Genomic DNA, 22,330 nt, shown 5'->3' on the forward strand with positions numbered 1-22,330 from the left:
AAAAGCTTCGTATTTAAATCCAATGTATAGCCAGGGCTGAGGATCTCTGATGCAGAGGAGGAAATGTAGAGGCTTTAGGAAAAAATTCAGTGTTACCCAGATTTTTGTATTTTACCACTGTCAAACTATCTTTCTTCCCCTTCCTGCTTTGATCCTTCATATTTTTAAAAAATTAAGAAAGAATGGTAGCCATACCTCTAGTATTCCCTGATGGCTCCTTCAGATTGCCTGGTGTAAAGGTAAACTGGGGTTGTTTTAATTGTTAGCAGCCTCTTTGGTAAGAGTTCCTGGGGAAATAAGGAAGATGGGGTATAGTCTTTTTTTTTTTTTTTTCCAAAGCTTATTTATGAAAGAGCGTATGTGCAAGTGGGGAGTGGGGAAGAGGGAGAGAGAGAATCCTCAAGTAGACTCCTTACAGATCCTAATGTGGGGCTTGATCCCAGGACCTTGACCAAAATCATGACCTGAGCCAAAATCCAGTCAGACACTCAGCCGACGGAGCCACCAACGTGCCCCAAGACAGGGTACACTCAATTGCACGGAGTCAGAACCCATGGAGAACTGGAATGTTGGTCAGTATAGCATGAAGTAACTAGTTTTCTTGGCCCAGAGCTTTCCACTGTTCCAGCAGCCACAGTGCCTCTGTGACATCTTCTGCCACTCCATTTTCCCCACATTTCCTGAATTCCTGCCACACTGAGCCTTCCCGGTTCTTTGAACATGCCAAGTGTATTCCCCCTCTCAAGACCTGGGCCCTTGCTTCCTCTGCCTCAAACACTTAGCCTCTAGATATCTACATGACCTACCTTCTTTTTTCATTCAAGTCTCTGCTCAAAGGACACCTCATCAGAGAGGTCATTCCCAACCCTTTCACCAAAAATAGGTTTTTCTTCCCCACACTATCCTTTTAAGCAGCTTTCATTTGCTTCATAGCACTAATCACCTCTTTACCTCTCTTTATCCACTTAATTCTTTATACTGTTTCCCTGCACTAAGAGAACAGGACTTTACTTGTTTTCCTTCCAGAGATTCCTTTGGGCCTGTAACAATGGGTACACATTAGCTCAGCAAATAATAGATTGGGTGAGTAATACTTGCTCACAGCAGCTGCTTCCTGTCTGTCCATGGCTGATGTTGAATTTGCTGAGGAGGAGGGACTGAGCCACAGGCATCTTTGCATCTCTTGTGCTTGTTTAGTGCAGTGCCTGAATCACTGTGCTGGTGCAGTCAGTGTTCATTGAGTGAATAAAAAGGCAAAATACTAAGAAGAATAAAGCAGATATGGAAGAAAGAGCAAGGGAAGGAAAAATAAAAAAGCTTTTTTATATGAGGCCATAGTCTTGTTTTTAAATATTATGTAGATTGTTATTGATACAAAGTATATATTCCATGGCCTATTGGTTTCGTGGCAGGTGGTTATTTATTGGAGAGCTTAGAAATCCTGAAAGCTGTAAATATCATATATAGTTGATTTCTTGATTAGCTCATGGGAGAATGGGTTAGCTAATGACAGAAATAACAGAGAAGGTGATCTTTATTTTACTTTTGAAGAACCATACAAAGTATTCATTCTGTCCGTTCTGTCATTAGGGGGAAAGGCTGAGGTCTGTTGCTTTTGCAATATCGAAGACATACCCCAAATTCAGCAAGCAGGAAAAACTCACAGCTTCTACTCAAACTCTCACTTCTCCATCTTTACCGACTCTCACCTTTCTGTTCTGGGTCTTACTGTTTTCCCCTGTTACTGAGAAAATTTTTTTTTTAATGATTTTTTTCATAGATTATTTATTTATTTATTTGATAGAGAGAGATCACAAGTAGGCAGAGAGGCAGGCAGAGAGAGAGAAGGGGGAAGCAGGCTCCCCGCTGAGCAGAGAGCCCGACGTGGGGCTCCATCCCAGGACCCTGAGATCATGACCTGAGCTGAAGGCAGAGGCTTAAACCCCTGAGCCACCCAGGCGCCCCACTGGGAAATTTTTATTAGTAGTTTTAATAGGTGAAAATTTGCATTATTTATGTAACTCTAGCGATACGGTTACAGATTTTTCTTAGCCCAAGGCTAAGAAAAGCCACTAAAAAAGCCAACTAAAGCCAAGTCCCGAGTGCTTCCTTGTGCAAGAGCACTGTGAAACCATTCATGTAATGAAATGTTTATGTTAGAATCTAACTCACTTTAAACCCTGGCCATCTTCTGCGGATGAGCCTGTCATCCCTCAGGGAATACCTGAAATCAGCCGAATGTTATTTTCAGCATTTAAGATGTATGGTATTGTGTGTGTGAGGCACGGTGCTAGGGTTAGAGATTTCACTGGAATATCTACTCAGTTCTTGTCCAAACAGTCTAGAGGGACTGGCAAACTTTTTAATGGGTCAAATAATAAATAGTTAGGCTTGAGGAACATAATTTCTGTCATGATTCATGGACGATGCCATCGTTAAAGCTAAAAGAACAGTGTGACTGTATTCCAATAAAACATTTATTTACAAAATAGACCAGAAGGCTGCATTTAACCTTCTGGTGAAATTTGCCCAATATCCTATTTGGGGGATGAGGTCTAGAGGATAAAGGGAGAGAAATGGGATTCAGGAAACAAAATAATTGAGCTGGAGTGTATCCCTTGAAAAAAATTCTTTTTCTACACTCAATAAAGGGTTTTAAGTTAATTTACTTGGATTAAATAGTGGTAAAAGAAAGTCCATTTGCCTCCAAATTTGGCATTTTATTGGCATATTCCAAAGTAACATTACTAAACCTGAAAATTACAGTAATATGTTATCTCTAGTGCCTTAGGCTTCCCTGTAATGTGAGCTTTTTTGTTGTTTTAGAATACATTCAGCTGAATATTATAAAAATAAAACTGATTATCATTCATAATATATTAAGTGACTGAGGCATGTGTAAGGCAGTAAATTAATCAGAAGCGATTGGATTTTTGTTTAATTTTTATTTATTTATTTATTTATTAAGAGAATGTGCATGAGGCAGGGAAGGGGAAAGGGAGAGAAGGAATCTTAAACAGGCCCCATGCCCAACCCGGAGCTCACACGGGGCTCAATCTCATGACCCCGAGATCATAACCCAAGCTGAAATCAAGAGTCAGATGCTTAACCGACTGAGCCACCCAGGTGCCCCTGGATTATCTTAATATAAGGATAAGAGCTGATGATCTAAAGGAAACTTCTGTACTTGATTTTGGGGGGCAATGAGTACTCCTATGGAGTTTGACCTTCCTTACAACCTGTTAACAAGTTGAACCTGTCCCTGGTTAATATTGTTTTTACTGACCAAAAAGCTCCTTCCCCTGTGGTTTGTTGGCCGTCTACAGCTGTTGAGAAGTTCGAGATGGTACTGTGATCGGGGTGTGTGTGTTTGGCCATGCGTAAGGCGCAAGCTTGGCTTTGTGGGGAGTTGGTGTAATGGTGCTGTGTGAAGTTGTTTCCTATTACTCTTATTTTTCTTGCTTTCAATAAGAGGTCTTTTGTTCACTGTTTCCTCAACACAGAAGAGAGGATTTATATCTTGGTGTACATTCTCTACTTTTCTGTTTTCAAAGAGGATAACATTTGTTTCATTCTCTTCCTTTCTTCTCTGATGTACCCAGGGGGTTTTGAAGGCCTGCGCCAAGAATTCTTTGAGGGAGCTGGAGTACAACCATCACTAAGAGATTCGATTCTTAATGACTTTAATTTTAGTTTAACAAATCATTATGAGTATTGCTATCATTACTCGAGAAGACACCCCTTCCCTCATTCCTAAATGCTTGGTAGAAGTCCTGTGGTGAGAACGAGGAAGGCATGTGTTCTTCTTTTTCCATCATTTTACCCGTTCTGCTATTTTGTCCCTGTTTCTAAATATCACTGGTCTTTATTTATTAGTCTGTGTACAGTAGAGATTTCAAACAGCAAGCCAGATTCTGCATGCTAGCAAGATTTGTTTGGCTCACGTAGTGTTGTTCAATTTCTGAGTTTGTTGCCAGCATTTGAAAGTCAACTGATTTCACTTTTTTGTAGCCAGTGACCTAAATTTTGTCTTTTCACCCTCTGTATTATGCAGCCAGGGGATGTCCAGTAACTTTTCTTTAATGGTGCCGATTTTTCTTCCTCAGGCGAAAGATCTCATAATCACACCGGCCTCCATTTTAAAGGAAAAACCAGACCCAAGTACTCTGGTTTTTGGAACTGTGTTCACGGATCACATGTTGACGGTGGAGTGGTCCTTAGAGTGTGGTTGGGAGAAACCACGTATCAAGCCTCTTCAGAACCTGTCCTTGCACCCCGGCTCCTCCGCTTTCCACTACGCCGTGGAGGTAAGTACAAGGAAATCAGGGATTTCTTGTGCTGGGCCTTCCCTGTGAGGACGACGTAGCTCTTCCGGATAAACTAGCTTTGGGGCAGGATGGGCTTTCTCAGATTTACTCGAGGAAATCATAAATGTCTTCAAAACTTTTTCCATAGACCATTGGACTGAAGGTACATCTTAACTCATCTTTCGGATAGTCTTGAACTTTTCATTATATCAATAAAAAAATCATTTGCAGCAAATGCAAGGATGGTAGATAAGAAAATTCACACTCAAGGGCGGCTGGGTGGCTAAATGGGTTAAGCCGCTGCCTTCAGCTCAGGTCATGGTCTCAGGGTCCTGGGATCTAGTCCTGCATCGGGTTCTCTGTTCAGCAGAGAACCTGCTTTCCTTCCTCTCTCTCTGCCTGCCTCTCTGCATACTTGTGATCTCTCTCTTCCTCTGTCAAATAAATGAATAAAATCTTTAAAAAAAAAAAAAAAGTTCGCACTCAAAAATCCAAGACTGTTAACATTTTACTGAGTCCCTTGTCAGATCTCCGGTGTCATTGAATACAGTATTACAGTTCGGTCTTAGGGCTTCCTGCATGTGTTTAGGACCAGCATTAACATGTAGGGTATACGTGTTAAAAGCCTTCGGCATGAGTGAAATAATTATAAGCATAAAATGCTAAATATGTTGAGAATATGTTTTCTAGCCCTTGTCGGGATACACCCTAAGATCCACAATACACTCCTCATTTCCTTTACTTGCATTTTATTTTACTCGTTTTCAATGTGTTGGACATCTTTCCCAGAATATTGGGGTACTGGAAATAAGCAGTGACCTACCTATTAAGGGAGTAAAAGTAGTAGATATTCCCAACAATAATGGTAAAATTACTTGTGGTTATTAAACTCCGGCAATGTGCTCTGCACCTTATGTGGGTCATTTCATTTAATTATTTAAGTGAGAAAACAGTTAAAGCATTCAGGTTTTATAGTCAGACTTCCTGGCTCAGATTCCTTCTCTGTTGCTCCATAGGGAGCTCTATGACTTGGGACGCTTTTTTAAAATCATGTTGTGCTTCCAATTTCTTTACCTAGAAAGTTGAGGTAGGGATAATACTTACCTCCGAGTGCTATTAGGAGGATAAGGTAAGGTAATTTGTTTAAGTATATACAAGTTCTTGGTGTATAATGAGAGCCCAGCTGTTAGCTATTGTTGTTAACCCTTAAAGCAGCCTTTGTCTTATAATAGCAGGTTCAGAAAAGTGAAGTTTCTCAGCCAAGATAACAGTATTATGGGAGGAGACAGGGTTCCAATGCTGAGTACTACTCCCTGTGACATCACTCCTATACATAGACACTAAAATTATGAAGAGGCCTGTCCAATGAACATGTTTAAAATTATAAACTTGGGGGCGCCTGGGTGGCTCAGTGGGTTAAACCTCTGCCTTCGGCTCAGGTCATGATCTCAGGGTCCTGGGATCAAGTCCCGCATTGGGCTCTCTGCTCAGCAGGGAGCCTGCTTCCTCCTCTCTCTCTCTCTGCCTGCCTCTCTGCCTACTTGTGATCTCTCTGTCAAATAAATAAATAAAATCTTAAAAATAAAATAAAATAAAACAAAATTATAAACTTGAATAATTTGGAAACCTGTTCGATGCCCAGATGTCTTCACAGGATGTTGTGTCTTTAGTTTCCATCTCTAGCTCTATGTCCTCACTGTATCAACTTGGATGAGCTTTTTCATTATTTGCTCCAAGCCTCAGTCTCTTCAACTATAAACTAAGAGTGGTAGCCTCGCCTTTGCCTGTGTCACAGGGTATAATAAAGGGAATTGAAAGAAGAAATATGGTTGGGGCGCCTGGGTGGCTCAGTGGGTTAAGCCGCTGCCTTCGGCTCAGGTCATGATCTCAGAGTCCTGGGATCGAGTCCCGCATCGGGCTCTCTGCTCAGCAGGGAGCCTGCTTCCCTCTCTCTCTCTCTGCCTGCCTCTCTGCCTACTTGTGATTTCTCTCTGTCAAATAAATAAATAAAATCTTTAAAAAAATAAAATAAAATAAAAAAGAAAGAAGAAATATGGCAAATCTTAGGGCATGGTTTCAAACGTAGCACATGTCCTTGCCTCAGAGTTTTTGATTTACACCAACTTCCCATGCCATGTTCATGCCCGCCTCTCCAGGGACCACACTTTGAGAACTGGAAGTACACGAGAAAGGATTAATGTGATTTTCTTTTTTTAAGATTTTATTTATTCTTTGACAGAGAAACACACATCAAGAGAGTGAACACAAACAGGGACAGTGGGAGAGGGAGAAGCAGGATCCCCACTGAGCAGGGAGCCCGATGCAGGGCTAAATCCCAGGACCCTGGGATCTTGACCGGAGCCAAAGGCAGATGCCTAACGACTGAGCCACCCAGGCATCCCAGGATTAAAGTGATTTTTGAAAGCTAAAAGCAATATTGAGGGCCACTGGCTTTTGAAAACTTGTTGGACATCCAATTAGTTAGAATGCTAGTTTGCTTGGTTTTACCAATTTAGATTTTTGTGACCAGGATAGTTTAAAAAAAATTTTTTAATTAATATTATCCTTTGTTAAGTAAAAATTGAAAACTTTTCTACACTCTTTTTAAAATTTTTTTTTTAATTTATTTATTTATGCAACAGAGATCACAAGTAAGCAGAGAGGCAGGCGGGGCGGTGGTGGGGAGCAGGTTCCCTTTCGAGCAAAGAGCCGGATGCGGGGCTTGATCCCAGGACCCTGGGATCATGACCTGAGCCGAAGGCAGAGGCTTTAATCTACTGAGCCACCCAGGTGCCCCAAACTTTTCTACATTCTTACTGTTTCACTTACAATATGAATACAAGAAGTATTTTGCATGAACTGGATCATATATTATATCAGTTGTCGATTCAGTGTAACAGATTAATGGCTTAAAACAGAAACCATCATTTTCTTTTTCTTTTTCTCTTCCATGCTTCTGGGGGTTGAATAGGATGGTGTAAGTGGTTCTAGCTTGGGGTCTCACATGCAGTTTCTGTCAGATAGTGACTGGGGTTGGAGTCCACTTGCCTGGGTGGGGAAAATCAGAAGGATGGGGGTGAAAGCTGAGGCTCTGCCCACATCCCTCTTTCTCCATGTGGTCTCTCGAGTATGGTGGCTCCAGAATAGTCAGACTCGGTACATGGCACCATGGGCTCTAAGCTGTGTGTCTCAAGACACTGAGCCCACATGGAAGCTCTAGTTGTTTTTATGTCCTAACCCCCCAATCACACAGTGTGACTTCTGTCATAACTATTACCGTGGCCATCATAAAGACCTGCTTATGTTCAAAAGAAGGGGATCTACCTTTCTTGACGAGGAACATCGAGGTTCTAGAAGAGCAGGTAGGACTGAAAATATTGTGTGACTGTTTTTGGAAATACAGCCTGTGACGTGTATCAGTGATAAATGGGGAGGTAGAGAATGCATTTAGTTTGCTTTTTATAGATTGGGCTCTTGGGTTTAGCAAACAAAAATATTAGGAAATTGTCATAGGGATTTAGAAAGTGTGATTGCCTTGCGCAGAGAAACTGAATCCTGAAATTTTCTGAGGCATGTTCATTTGATTTCCTATTTACTTGCCTGTGCAATGGAGATTGAGTGTCTACTCAGTTCCCTGGGAGTGCAGTGTGCTTAGGACAGGATGGCAAGCGAACTGCCCTCAGTATGTACTTTTTTTATCTTTTAACCCCCACTAATAGGCAGATAGTTTATCCCAAAAATTTTCTTCCCAAGTGTGTTTGAAACATTCATGTTTTAGCTTTTTCACAGGTCTACTCTTTCTCTTATATTGACCCACTTATGGACACTACATTATTGGACACCACCCAATTTTTAAGTTCACTAATAGTTGTATTGTTTTAACCCAAAAGTGAGTATGAGCAGTCCTTTTAAAAGTTGTTCTCCTCCTTTCATAAACCCTATTGATGATAGTATCCATTTTATCTTGAGATCTCCAACTACATGTTGTTTTTATTAATTATGAAAGTATTCTTTATTTATTTTTATTTTTTAAAGATTTTATTTATTTGATAGAGCACAAACACGGGGGAGCTGCAGGCAGAGGGAGAGGGAGAAACAGACTCCCTGCTGAGCATTGAGCCAGATGTGGGGCTCCATCTGGGACCCTGGGATCATGACCTAACCCAAAGGCAGATGCTTAACTGACTGAGCCACCCAGGTGCCCCAAGAAAGTATTTTTTAATAGATACATATGTGAAGATTTCAAATAGCAAAATAAGAACCATGACTAGAGAACGTGGATACAATAGGAAACTTGATAATAGTTCGTTTTCAGGTTGAGATAGTCAAAACACAATTTGACAAAAAGTGGGTAACGTATGTACTATTATTTAATGAATACTTACAAATGAGTGCTTTAGATTTTATATATCTCTAACACTATAGTTTTGCCTCTTTTTGAAATTGTGTGTCAATGGAAATATGTGTGTATGTGTGTGTGTGCTCAGGCACACACACACTGGTATTATTTGAGCTCAATATTATCTAAGAACTATTCATCCAGGACCAACATGAGCATCAGTGGGGTCTGGGACAAAAGTGCAAATAGAGACCTGGTGGTTCACCCACTCTTTCTGCCTGCCCTGGCTCCATCCTGTGCCACAAGAAGCCTCACACACATATGTGTAGATACCTATACCATGTGCGAATAGATGACCCTTGGCCATCCGTTGGTCTTAAGCCTGGGCACACCAGTGGTAGCTACCTGTTTTCAGTAGGGTGGGCCTAAGGAGAGTCATTCAGGCTCTGAAAATGAGATCAGAGCCATTTGGGCAAGGAATTCAGGGAAGTGGGTCCTTGGAGCCTGGTCTAAAAAGATGGAACTCAGGATTTAGGTGACTGCTTGCCCCAAGGAAAGGTCACATCACAGCTGGAGGAAGGCAGAGGTGAGAGGCTGTCTAAAGTGGGCTCAGGGCAGAGGCCCAAGTTGCTTGGGTCCAAGTGTGGTAGGTCCATCCAGCTACTCCTATAACAACAGTATGCCATTATGTGAATATATTCAGTCGATTTTTTTTAAAGATTTTATCCATTTATTTGACACAGAGAGAGATCACAAGTAGGCACAGAGAGAAGCAGAGGGAAGCAGGCTCCCTGCTGAGCAGAGAGCCCAATGCAGGGCTCGATCCCAGGACCCCGAGATCATGACCTGAGCTGAAGGCAGAAGCTTAACCCACTGAGCCACCCAGGCGCCTCTATTCAGTCTATTTTTGATGGACACTTGGGCATTTTTTTTTCTGCGAACATCCCTATACATAGCATGCTGGTGTACTTGTTCGTAAATTTCTTTAAGCCATTCTCAAAGTGTGGTTCACAGGCCCCTAGGCCCCCTTTCAAGGGGTTACCAAAGTTAAAAGACTTCACTTTTTTTTTTTTAAGATTTTATTTATTTGTTAGAGAGAGAGAGAGAGCGTAAGCACAGGCAGACAGAGTGGCAGGCTAGAGGCAGAGGGAGAAGCAGGCTCCCTGCCAAGCAAGGAGCCTGATGTGGGACTTGATCCCAGGACGCTGGGATCATGACCTGAGCCGAAGGCAGCCGCTTAATCAACTGAGCCACCCAGGCGTCCCAAAAGACTTCTCATTAATACCAAGACTGTGTTTTTCTTTTTCATTGTGTGTTGACATTTACAGTAGGACTGACACCAACTTCTGCTAGTTAGCCATTTTACTCTTTACTACCAAGTGTGAATGTATAAAGAATGTCCGCTTTGCTGAAGAATGTTCTTGGTGAAGTGGTAATAATTATTTTATTAAATTTTGAGTAAATGACATTTTATTTTATTTTTTTTTTTAAAGATTTTTTATTTATTTATTTGACAGAGAGAGATCACAAGCAGGCAGAGAGGCAGGCAGAGAGAGAGAGGAGGAAGCAGGCTCCCTGCTGAGCAGAGAGCCCGATGCGGGCCTCGATCCCAGGACCCTGAGATCATGACCTGAGCTGAAGGCAGTGGCTTAACCCACTGAGCCACCCAGGCGCCCAGTAAATGGCATTTTAATCTGTGTGATGAAATAGCATCTTTGCCTAAAGCACTTTTACATTCTTAAATACTACAGTTGTCTCAAGGAATAGTAGTTGTGTGATCCACGCGTATGTGTGTGTGCTGTGCATGCCCATGTTGTGAGCCGAACCGGCTCCTTTTTTCACCCAGAACCAGTTTATTTGAAAGGACAAAGTATAGTTATTCAGACTTGGGCATTTGCAGGTGTCTTCTTGAAAATGAACAAAATGAGTCTGTAACTTCAAGCAAAACAGTGGACCGTATTTGTTGCCATTGGTCAAATTCTAGCTTGCTTTTTTTTTTTTTTAAGATTTCATTTGTTTATGGCAGACAGAGATCACAAGTATGCAGAGAGAGTGAACCATGCCAGCTGGGGAAGCTCCATCCCAGGACCCCCAGACCATGACCTGAGCCAAAGGCCAAGGCCCAACCCACTGAGACACCCAGGCCCCCCTCAAATTCTATCTTTCAAGTAAAAATTAGGATTTTGGAAAATTTGTATCCACCACCACTAGCTTGAGCCTCTCCACTATTACAGAATTTTTTGATGATGTTAGTGGTAATATTAACAGACTTTTTTAAATATGTTTTATGGAAAAGGTGTTAAACTTTGGAAGATCTGCATAACTTGAACCAACATTTTCCAAATAACCATTTTGTGACATTACAAATTTATGCATGAGTTAAGATCCATTCAGAATGCAAGACAGACTGGCTTTTGATGTGTCAGTTTGGCTAGTCTGAACTGCAACCCCCAGAATCTGTCTTTCAGTCTCCTTTTAGTTAGAATACCGACAAGACATTCCTTTGTGAGTGTTGGAGGATAGAGGGAGGCATGACCATTTCATGGTGTACACATAACCTTCTTCTAAGTGTTCAGTCAAGTACTGATCTAAGTGCGGTGGTGAAGGAATTTTGCAGGTGTGATTGAAGTCCCTAATCAGTTGACTTAAAATTAATCAAAAGGGAAATTATCGGGACGCCTGGGTGGCGCAGTTGGTTGGACGACTGCCTTTGGCTCAGGGCGTGATCCTGGAGTCCCGGGATCGAGTCCCACATCGGGCTCCCAGCTCCATGGGGAGTCTGCTTCGCTCTCTGACCTTCTCCTCGCTCATGCTCTCTCTCACTGTCTCTCTCTCTCAAATAAATAAATAAAAAAAAAAAAATCTTTATAAAAAAAAAAATAAAAAAAAAAAAAAAAAGGGAAATTATCCTGGGTAAACCTTAGGACACATAGCTAGACCCAGCTTTCTTTTCCTCTGTCTGTCCCTTTCTGATCGCCGCTGGGAGGTCAGCTGCCACTTGTGCCTGCAGGTCCCAGCCTGCTTGTCATTTCTGTCCCCGACGGCCTGTCTTACAGATTTTGGACTTGCTTAGCCAATCACCACATTTGCATTGCCCGATTTCTTACAACAAATCTGGTAATAACATAGGTATCTCCTGTTCTGCTTCTTTTGTTGAACTCTGATACACTATTTTAATAAATTAACAGAGTATAAAAACCTCATTGATAGGGCTTCAAATTCCTCAGTGCACCTAATCTTCAGGGAACCACCACTTGTCAGCTTTTGAAGTGGGATCAGAGAAGAACAACCAGTTACCTGAAAAGGCTATCAAAAATACTCTTCCTTTTCTCAACCGTGTGTCTGTGTGATTTTGGGATTTTCTTTGTGTACTTCAGCCAAAACAATATACTGCAAGAGCAAAAGCAGGTTATAAGAATCTAGTTGTCTTTCATTAAGTCACCCATGAAAGATTTGCAATAATGAAAAGCTGTCACACTTAACAATAATCCTTTTGGAAAATATAGATAGTCTTCATTAAAATATGTCCATTAAAATATGTCATGGTTTATTACTGTTAAATTTAATGGTTCACTTCTAATTTCTAATATGGTAATTATAGAATAACTGCACATAAAAAGCTTTTGCGGGTCTTTATAAGTTTTAAAAGTTTGTGCTTGATCTTAGCCAAAAGGCCAAGAAGTGATAATAATTTTTAGAAGTTTAAAGACATCCTGATGCCAAAAGATTTGACAAATACTGGGTAAGGATATACCAAGGAGTATATAAATCTGTTTGGGAGAATCAGTATCTTTATGATATTGAGTCTTTGGATCCAGGAGTGTGCAGTAGCTTTCTACATTTAGTTAGGCCTCTAATGACTTGATAAAGTTTTATGTTGTCCTTATGGATCTTTTCTTCTTTTAGGCCCTCCCCGCCCCCAAATAGTCCTCTTAAAGTCTATCATAAGTAGTGTTTTTATTTTCTGTTACATAGGAATACAATTTTGCATTTAGTTACCTTGCCTAACCAAATAATTTCAAAGGAGGATGTTGGTTTTTCTGGATTTTCTACATATTTAATCTTATCTATGTTTTATAATCTGTGACAGTTTTTTTTTTCTTTCTTTTTTTTTTTTTTTAAAAGATTTTTATTTATTCATTTAACAGAGAGAGATCACAAGTAGGCAGAGAGAGAGGAAGGGAAGCAGGCTCCTTGCTGAGCAGAGAGCCCGATGTGGGACTCGATCCCAGGACCCTGAGATCATGACCTGAGCCGAAGGCAGCGGCTTAACCCACTGAGCCACCCAGGCGCCCCAGTTTTTTTTTTTTCTTTTCAACCCGGTGCTTTTTACATGATTATTTATTTGATATATTTGCCTTATTACGCTTGTATAGTATTGAATTAAAGTAGTCACAGCAGGCAATTTGTGATGTTCCCACTCTGAAAAGGATGGCTTTAAATTTTATCATTAAGCACAATATTTGCTGCAAGTTCATTGTAGATATTCTTTATCACTTATCAGAGTTTCCTTCTTAGTTATCTGGGAAACTTAGAAAAAAAAAATCTCAAAAGAATGTTCAGTTTTATCAGTTGTGTTTACCACATCTAATGAGATGATCATATCGCTTTTTTCTTCATCAAGGCTATGAATATAATGAATCTCATTAATTGATTTTTCTAAATGTTAAATCAACCTCTATTCCTGATATAAGTCCAACTTTGTCATGCTGTGTTATCCCTTGGTATATTTTGCATCTGTGCTCCTTAATGAGAGTATTATATAATTTTTACATATACTTGAACCCACATCAGGTGCCTACAATTTTAAAATTAAAGTGAAGTAAATGAAGCAATTAGAACCCTATGAAGTCACTTTCTTTAACCTCTGGTAAAATTTAATATAAAACTAATTTTGTATCTACTGATTTTGTTTTATATTTACTAATTAAAATTTATTAATTTGGGGGAGCCTGGGCGGTTCAGTGGGTTAAGCCTCTGCCTTCAGCTCAGGTCGTGGTCTTAGGGTCCTGGGATCGAGCCCCACATCGGGCTCTATGCTCAGCAGGGAGCCTGCTTCCTCCTCTCTCTCTGCCTACCTCTCTGCCTACTTGTGATCTCTGTCAAATAAATAAATAAAAATTTAAAAAATAAAATATATAAAATTTATTAATTTTCTTAAAATAAAATTTAATTCTGTTTTATATTTACTAACAATATAACCTCACCAGCTTTACTTTAGAAAGTATGTATGACATTTTGCTAGCTATGTCTTTTTGCTTCTGGTATGTTTCAGATGTTCTCAGCTGAGTCCAAAATCTGACAGCCTTCTCTTTTAACTGAAGCTTTACCCCTGTTCCATTTAATAAGTGAAATATTTGCCCTTAAATCTAATCTAGTGCTTTGAAATTGTGCTACATGATTTAGATTTCTTCTCTCACGTGAGCTGAGCTTTGAGACTATAAGCTTCTAAGGGCCCAGCTGTCCTTCAGTTCAATAAATTTTCTAAATTCCATTATTTTTCTTCTTTGACTCATACTTTATTTAGTGATGAGTTTCTTCCTTGCCAAAATGTTGACATTTTGTCATCCTATTTCCGATCCTGATTTCTGGTTTCTGGTTGGAAAATGTGTGAAAAGAGCATGCATTTTGCAGGTGCTGTGTGCAGGGTTCTCTCTGTCCACTAGCTTAGTTTGTTGTTCCTGTTGTTCAAATTGGCCATATCTTTGCCGAGTTTCAGCCTGTTTGTTCTATCAGTTATCTAAAGAACCGGTGTTAAGATTTCCCACTAAAATTATTGATTTTTCTCTTTTCTCTGTGTTTATCCATATGCAGCTACTTCAGAGTCTTTTAACATCTCTGCCCAGTGGTTCTTCTGGCCTTGGCGTTTTGAGGAAGTGCCCTGCCCCTACCATGGGATGGCCTTGAGTTGCTGGGCTTCCGTGATTTGGGGGACTAAACCAGCCCAGGTCACATCTAGATTACCTACGATCCAGAGTTTGAATGAGCCAGATTAAATGAAAGGAGGTGCATGTGTTCAGGGCGGCAAGAATGGGTTCTTTGCTTCCCTGTTCATTAACTGGGCAGTTAGCCCATGTTGTGTGATTGGCGACGTGTTCTCCCCACCTCCATGGAGGTGTTATTTGGCAGTACAGCTCCTGCTAAGGAAAGGGTAACTTTGAATTCCTATCGGAATTTGGTACGAAAAGAGTTTGTTTTTAGTCCAGCTACAATAACCAGCCTGTCAACTGTTGTCTTGTCTAGATTTAGAAATCTTTGGTCAACATCGAGAGCTTGGCATGATGAAGAAGATGTGTGCCCATAGAAAAGCCAGTCTTTTTTTTTTTTTTTTTTTTTTTAATTTGACAGACAAAGATCACAAGTAGGCAGAGAGGCAGGCAGAGAGAGAGAGGAGGAAGCAGGCTCCTCGCTGAGCAGAGAGCCCAATGCAGGGCTCAATCCCAGGACGCTGGGATCACAACCTGAGCCCAATGCAGAGGCTTTAACCCACTGAGCCACCCAGGCGCCCCAGAAAACCAGTCTTTTAAACATAGAGATTGTTTTCATTTTGTTATCCCCTAAGATTTATTTCTCCTGTTATCTTTAGTTGTTTGAAGGACTGAAGGCATTTCGAGGAGTAGATAATAAAATCCGACTGTTTCGGCCAGACCTCAACATGGATAGAATGCAGCGATCTGCTGTGAGGGCCACTCTGCCGGTATGTAAATTTAGGAGTTTCTTTTGTGTTTCTCCAGATGTGATGAGTCACTGTGATTTTACCACAAAACAAATCCTTTCTGAATACAGTTGACCCTTGAGCAAGGCAGGGGTTAGGAGCACTGACCCCAGGCCGTTGAAAATCCCCCCCCAAAACTTAACCACTGTTAACTTATTTAACTTACTGTTGACTAGGAAGCCTTTCCAAAACATACACAGTTGATCAACACATATTTTATGTATTATACGTATTGTAGACTTGATTCTTATAACAAAGTAAGCTAGAGAAAAGGAAGTGTGATTAAGGAAATCATACTGGAGAGAAAATATGTTTATAGAAACTATACATAAAAAAAAATCCACATGCAAATGGACCTATGCAGTTCAGATCCATATTGTTCAAGGTTCAACTATAGTTAGATCAATATTCAGTACAAACCATGAGAGCTCTTAAGGTACTTCTCATCTACTTTGTAATGAATGACGTAAAAATACAAGGAAATAACCAATACCACTTGGCAGTTCCACGATCCGTTTCTTCATAAATGTCCATGGGGGGTTGGAAGAAAAATATACCTCAAACTAAAATAAATAAAATGTGAAGATCCTATGAAATTATAATATGTGAAATGGGAAATAGGGTGTGCCACACAGGTATTTTAGGAGTATTTTTGCCCAATTGCTTGGGACACTAGGAAGTTTGCAATGATTTAATTATTTTGATATTTTAGCCCAAGCTTTCTTTTTTATTAAGAAAATTATATCAAAGTAGATTGTTATGGCCATTGGTGACTGTCTATAACATCGTTAAACAGCAGAATTCATTATATGGTGGGTTGGATTTAGGTCCTATGGCTCACATCTAGGTAAGAGGTGTCTTCAATTACTGCCCTTCCCTGATACATGACCAGGTTGCCTTTCTGAAATGTAGGAGTCTTTTTCTTCTTTTGCAAATTCTGCATACCTAACGTTCAGGAGCCCAGCCCAAGCTGTGCTTTGAAGAAGCCCAAGCAACTACTCCATTTTAGCAGGATCTTCCTTCTCCTCCCTATTTTTGTAACCCATGCTTCACTCATCTCCTTCAGGGGTCATAATATAGTGCCAGAAGGGAAATGAAGGTACATTATTTGGACTAGTTTCACTCTTGTGCCACTACAGACAAATTACCAGGAAATACTTTAAAGCGGGGGCAGAACGAAAGGGAATTAACGTCTGTTGGACCTCAGCTCTGCCATAAACTGTGTTATGTGGTTTTACATTCCTTCTCTGTTTAATCATAACAGTAACCCTCCAGAAGGTATGTGTTTAAAAAAAAAAAAAAAAAAGTATGTGTTGTGTGTTTTAGTAGCACCTTTGTACCTAAAAGAAAACTCAAGCCTCAAGAGCTTAAATGACTGGCCTAAAGTCACAGAGTAAAGGGACAGGGCAAGAAATTGGGTGCAAGATTTTTTAATTCCTAGTCACGTTCTGTTGTCACTAAATCTTCAGTGACTCAGAGTGACGATATGTCCTGTATGATTGGCAATCCTGAATTCTATATTCTTATGCTGCGGTTGCTGTTCTAAGTTCTCATTTAAGTAGGCAGTTCTTAATGTCACGAGTTCTACTTAGATATATATTTCTAAGTCATTTCAACCTTGGATAACCCGTGACCTACATCTCTGAAAGTATGTTTCTTTGCCCTGTTAAGTGAGTAGAAACTAACTTATTTTATAAACTGTCACCCATCTAATATATGAAAACATTTTCCTCCTTAGAAATAAACTTCTCTTTGCCTTTGCCCATTTTTCTCTTGGGTTATCTGTGTCTTTCTTACTCATTTTCAGAATATCTTAACAGATTCAAGTTATGATACTTGGTTAGTTATGGGTTATGAGTAACTTCACCCAATTTGTTGCTTCTCAGCATGGAGTCTGCTAAAGGACTCCCTCTCTCTCTGCCCCGCCCTGCCACTCTAGTGTGTGCTGTGCTATTTCAAATAAATAAATAAATCTTTTTTTTTTTTTCCTTAAGATTTTATTTATCCATTTGACAGAGAGATCGCACGTAGGCATGGGGGTAGGGGGAAGCGGTCTCACTGCCAAGCAGAGAGCCCGATGTGGGGCTTGATCCTAGGACCCTGAGATCATGACCTGAGCCGAAGGCAGAAGCTTAACCCACTGAGCCACTCAGGCGTCCCTAAATAAATAATTTTTTTTTAAAGATTGTATTTATTTATTTATTTGACAGATCACAAGTAGACAGAGATGCAGGCAGAGAGAGAGGGAGAAGCAGGCTTCCCACTGAGCAGAGAGCCCGATGCAGGGCTCGATCCCAGGGCCCTGAGCTCATGCCCTGAGCTGAAGGCAGAGGTTTAACCCTCTGAGCCACCCAGGCACCCCTAAATACATAAATCTTAAAGACAAAAAAAGCAAAACTCTTTTCTACCTTAAGGTGACAGAGGTATTTTTTTGATTTTTACTTTATAAAAGTCTTAATGGTTTATCATATTTAAATGCATAATCCAACTATAATTAGTATTTGCTATGGTAAGAGATAGGGATCCACTATTTTATCTCCTCCATGAAGATAATCCATCATCCCATCACAATTTTAGAGAAAAAAATCAGGAAAAAAATTGGTTTTATTATTACTTCTTTTTTTTTTTTAACATTCTAAAGCTTTCATGAGGATCATTTCTTATAGCTACAATGTAGGAAAATCTCACTCTTCATTATGTTTTCCATTCTTTCAGGTATTTGACAAGGAAGAGCTTTTAGAGTGTATTAAAGAGCTTGTGAAATTGGATCAAGAATGGGTCCCCTATTCAACATCTGCTAGTCTGTATATTCGTCCCACGTTCATCGGAACTGAGGTACAAACTGACTCCCTGTTTCTGGGTGGGCAGCTTATCATCATTCTTCATGTGAGAAACTTCTGGGATATAATTTGATAGCCCCCAATAACATAAATGACTCCTTTCTCCTGATTATCAAAACCAGGCATCAGCAAACATTTTCTTTAAAAGGCCAGATGGTAAATATATCAGGCTTTGTGGGCCATATAGTTTCTGTCACAACAACTCAATTCCAACATTGTGGTACAGAAGCAGCCATAGTTACCAATGTAGATGAGTCAAGGAATGAGCAATGAGCAAGGCTGTTTGTCTTCCCTTACTCAAGATTCACCAGTATTTCCTTATGTTTTCCTGAGTTTCCTCAGAGTAATTCTTCCGTGTAATGTCTCTTCTCTTGGCAGCAGTTCTCCAGGGTGGACGTGGTAATGATTTTGAAATTTGGAGGAAGGAGAGCTGCTGCTTTTAATTTTCATTTTCCTGAAGTCTTGGGATTACCAAAGAGTGGGAGTAGAAGTCCCTCTTCCCCCACAGGAAACGTTGAAAATGAAGTTCACACAATGGGTGTTAGGGAAGGACCTTGAGAGCTAGAGTCTTAGCTTTACACATCAGGATGATAAGATCTGCTGGTAGGTCACAGCCTACTGGTTGATGCCTTTGCAAAAGGAGGACATGCCTGGAGAAGCTAAGGCCACTTGGGTGGGTGTCCTGTAAAGACCATATTACTTGTCTCCTTCCTCTTCTAGGCAGCTGTGGTCTTATGGTGAGTGGGTGGTATGGAGGGATAATAGAGGGGGGGAAGATTGAGTGTGGGTAGCAAATGAAGGGGCTGTGGCATAAGAGATTTTTAGGAATAGGGAGAAGATGGCACTCTTTTGCTGTAGTCTAGGCATTCTGCTCTTTACTAGGTAATTATATGCTTACCAGTTTCTCTATTCTGACATCTGAATGCCAGAAGTATGGAAATCTATAAGGCCATGGAAAAAATACCTAAGTGGTTCTTCGGCAACCTTTGGATGCCTTTTGAAAGACTATTATGAATCCAAACAATGAATTTCATGAAGTGCAGTCTCCCTAACAAATTTGGAAGAATTGGGACAATAACAAGAGTTATCTACTCTTTATGTCTCTGACATTTTAGTATTAATAAAGTCTATTTTTAATTTTATATTTTATTTACATATTTTATTTTTAGTGTTTATATTTTAGGATAGGAAGAAACAGTTTTTAAAAGTTTGTTGAAACATTGTTACTACTCTGGACGCACTGTCTTGTGTTTATTCTGAAGTACTTTCCCACTCTAAGATCTGATTCTTCTATTCTGAGTTTGTTGAAAGTTTTGTTATGAATGTATGTTAGATATTGTTGATGGCTTTTTCTGAATGTCTTGACAGGATTATGTGTTTTTGTCCTTTATTCTAAATTATATTTGTTATATTTGTTTTTTTGGTGTTAAAACTACCTTGCATTCCTGGACTAAATCCTACTTAGCTACCATGAATAATTCATATTAAATCTTGTATTTAGTTTGCAAGCATTTTATTAAGAATTTTTGTCAATGCTCCTAAAAGGTATTTGTCTATAGTTTCCTATTTATTTTGGTCTGCGATTTAGTAAATTGTTCAGAGTTCCAGAATCCTATAACCTAGAGTTAGACAAGTTTATAAATCTGATTTTATAGTCTAGCCTGTTGTCACAAAAATCCTCTCTATTGGTGATCTTCAACTTTTTGCATTTGAATCACCCAAGTTTGTTTGTTTGACTGATGATTGATTGATTGGCTGGGGAGGGAGAGGGAGAAACACAATCTTAACCAGGCTCAACCCCAAGTCGGAGCCTGACACAGGGCTCCGTCTCTCAATCCTGAGTTCATTACCTGAGTCAACATCAAGTCAGATGCTTAACTGACTACTGACAGCCATCTAGGTGCCCACACCCTGTTTTATTTTTTTTTCATTTATTTTTTTATTTTTTTAAGATTTTATTTATTTGACTCAGAGTGATCACAAGTAAGCAGAGAGGCAGAGAGAGGGGGGGAAGCAGACTCCCTGCTGAGAAGAGAGCCCGATGTGGGCCTTGATGCCAGGACCCTGAGACCATGACCTCAGCTGAAGGCAGAGGCTTAACCCACTGAGACACCCAGGCACCCCCAGGTATTTTTTTAAATATACATCTTGACCCCAATCCACAGAGATACTCACTGAGTAGATCAGAATGGTGTTTCTGATGCCGGGCAGAATTTAGGAACCTCAGTGAAAAAAGCCCGGCCAAGTAGTTCTCTCCCACTGGACTATCAATTTACCTACTTGATCGTGCTTTGGATCTCAGAATCAAGAATTTTTCAAAATCTGCTTTACAAGTAGTAAGTTAAGAATTGAAGGAAATAACTGCTATCCTGTGTAGGTCAACATTATTTATATTTGGTTGATATATTTATACATATACTTATGTCAATATAAGGATTAGGCCCAGTGGCTTCCGGTCCACTGTGACTCTTTCATCAGGGATGACTAACTTTTGCTGGCCTTTTTATGTTGCTCGATTTCATGATGGCTCTGCCTTGTCACGGGCTTCACCGAATAATTGCAGACTCACCTCTGTATCGGTTATCTGATGTTTTGGGCTTGTCTTCTGCTGGCTAACATCCACATTATTTTTGTTTCCAGTTCTTTTCATGGTTAGATGAATTGATTAAGTGGGTCTTCGATCCAGGAGGTGTTTTGACTTCTTTGAACGAGCAAATAAGTCTATGTCGGAGTAATTTATTAAGTGATCTCACCCTGCCTTGATTTCGTGTGCCCAGTGTCTAGTCCTGGGTGTGGTAGTCCCCTGTGAGTGTCAAATAGTCAGTCTTCTACAACCCACTGATCTGTATTGAGCTCCAGCCCAGAGCCAAATAATTTAAGTCTGCGGAGCCAAGATAGAGACCCTGCATTTAAGCAAACGTTCCAGGGATTTCTTTACTACTTTCAAGAGTATCACCATCTCAAGCCTTGAGAAAGAATTAAGTCTATGGCTAGCAGTCTTTAAAGCTTTATTTGCTCCTGGGATGGCCAACTGGCACCAGGTAGAAATATTTACATCTTTGAAAGCTCGACTTCGTCCCAAGGGCACGGTGTCGTTTTCACTTTCAGGGGCCATGATGCAACATTCTAGTGTTTTTTTTGTTTGTTTGTTTGGTTTTTTTAAAGATTTTATTTATTTATTTGACAGAGAGAAATCACAAATAGACGGAGAGGCAGGCAGAGAGAGAGAGGGAAGCAGGCTCCCTGCTGAGCAGAGAGCCCGATGCGGGACTCGATCCCAGGACCCTGAGATCATGACCTGAGCCGAAGGCAGTGGCTTAACCCACTGAGCCACCCAGGTGCCCCACAACAGTCCAGTGTTAATTATTCCTTCTTATGCCCAGTTTGATTCTGCAGCAGCCATGTGAATGTATGTTAGATATTGTTGATGGCTTTTTCTGAATGTCTTGACAGTGGTTCTCCTGTCAGCTTACGAATTTCATTATGTTTGCAAAGTGTTCTGCTTCTTCACATGTTTATCATTAACTGACCCTTCATTTTTACTGACTTACATAGGTAATACCTACATATGAATGTTTTTGTGCAGTTCTTCATATGTCTTCCAGACTTATTCGATAATAATTGAGTCTATTACTAAAAGCTTGTTAGATTTAGGATTATGATAAACAGAATAGTATTTTATTGGGACATTTATAATTATCTATTAGTATATAACTACTGGGTAGAGCTTGCCAGTAAAATATACCAGGCTGCCAATGGGTAGAAATTTAAAAAAAAAAATTTTTTCCCATAAAGTTCATATTACTAAACAAAATGCTGAACATTAATACATAAACCTCTTGGGAGAAGTTTAGAGAGTAAAATCATTCACGTTACCAAAAGATTTCTCATTAAAAAAAGAAATTGATCATCCCTTTACTATCTTCTAAAATGCTAAAATGTTTTTTTATAGGTAGTTAAAAACTTAAACAGAAACTAAAAGCTGGAGTGCCTCAGACTACTGCGGATTATGTGTCAATTGGAAATTAACATAAAATCTGAAAGCCTACTATTTAAATAAAGAACATTTACATGAACAATTTCTAGATTTTCATTTTATTGGACAAGAAGTTAAAATTACATGGCTATC

The 22,330-nt window shown here is 39.9% G+C and overlaps 1 protein-coding gene across 4 annotated transcripts in view; it reads left to right on the forward strand.

Moving 5' to 3' along the window:
* Positions 1-22,330, forward strand: part of BCAT1 (branched chain amino acid transaminase 1) — a 103,933-nt gene that overhangs the window by 40,528 nt on the left and 41,075 nt on the right. For all 4 annotated transcript variants that reach the window (XM_044229378.1, XM_044229376.1, XM_044229379.1 and 1 more), the window contains 3 exons: positions 4,107-4,307; positions 15,233-15,343; positions 18,077-18,196. In XM_044229378.1, the coding sequence (XP_044085313.1) occupies positions 4,107-4,307; positions 15,233-15,343; positions 18,077-18,196 (432 nt within the window). The remainder of the gene's footprint in view (positions 1-4,106; positions 4,308-15,232; positions 15,344-18,076; positions 18,197-22,330) is intronic.

Source organism: Neovison vison, chromosome 12 (genome assembly GCF_020171115.1).
Source record: "Neovison vison isolate M4711 chromosome 12, ASM_NN_V1, whole genome shotgun sequence".
NCBI classification, from domain to species: domain Eukaryota; kingdom Metazoa; phylum Chordata; class Mammalia; order Carnivora; family Mustelidae; genus Neogale; species Neogale vison.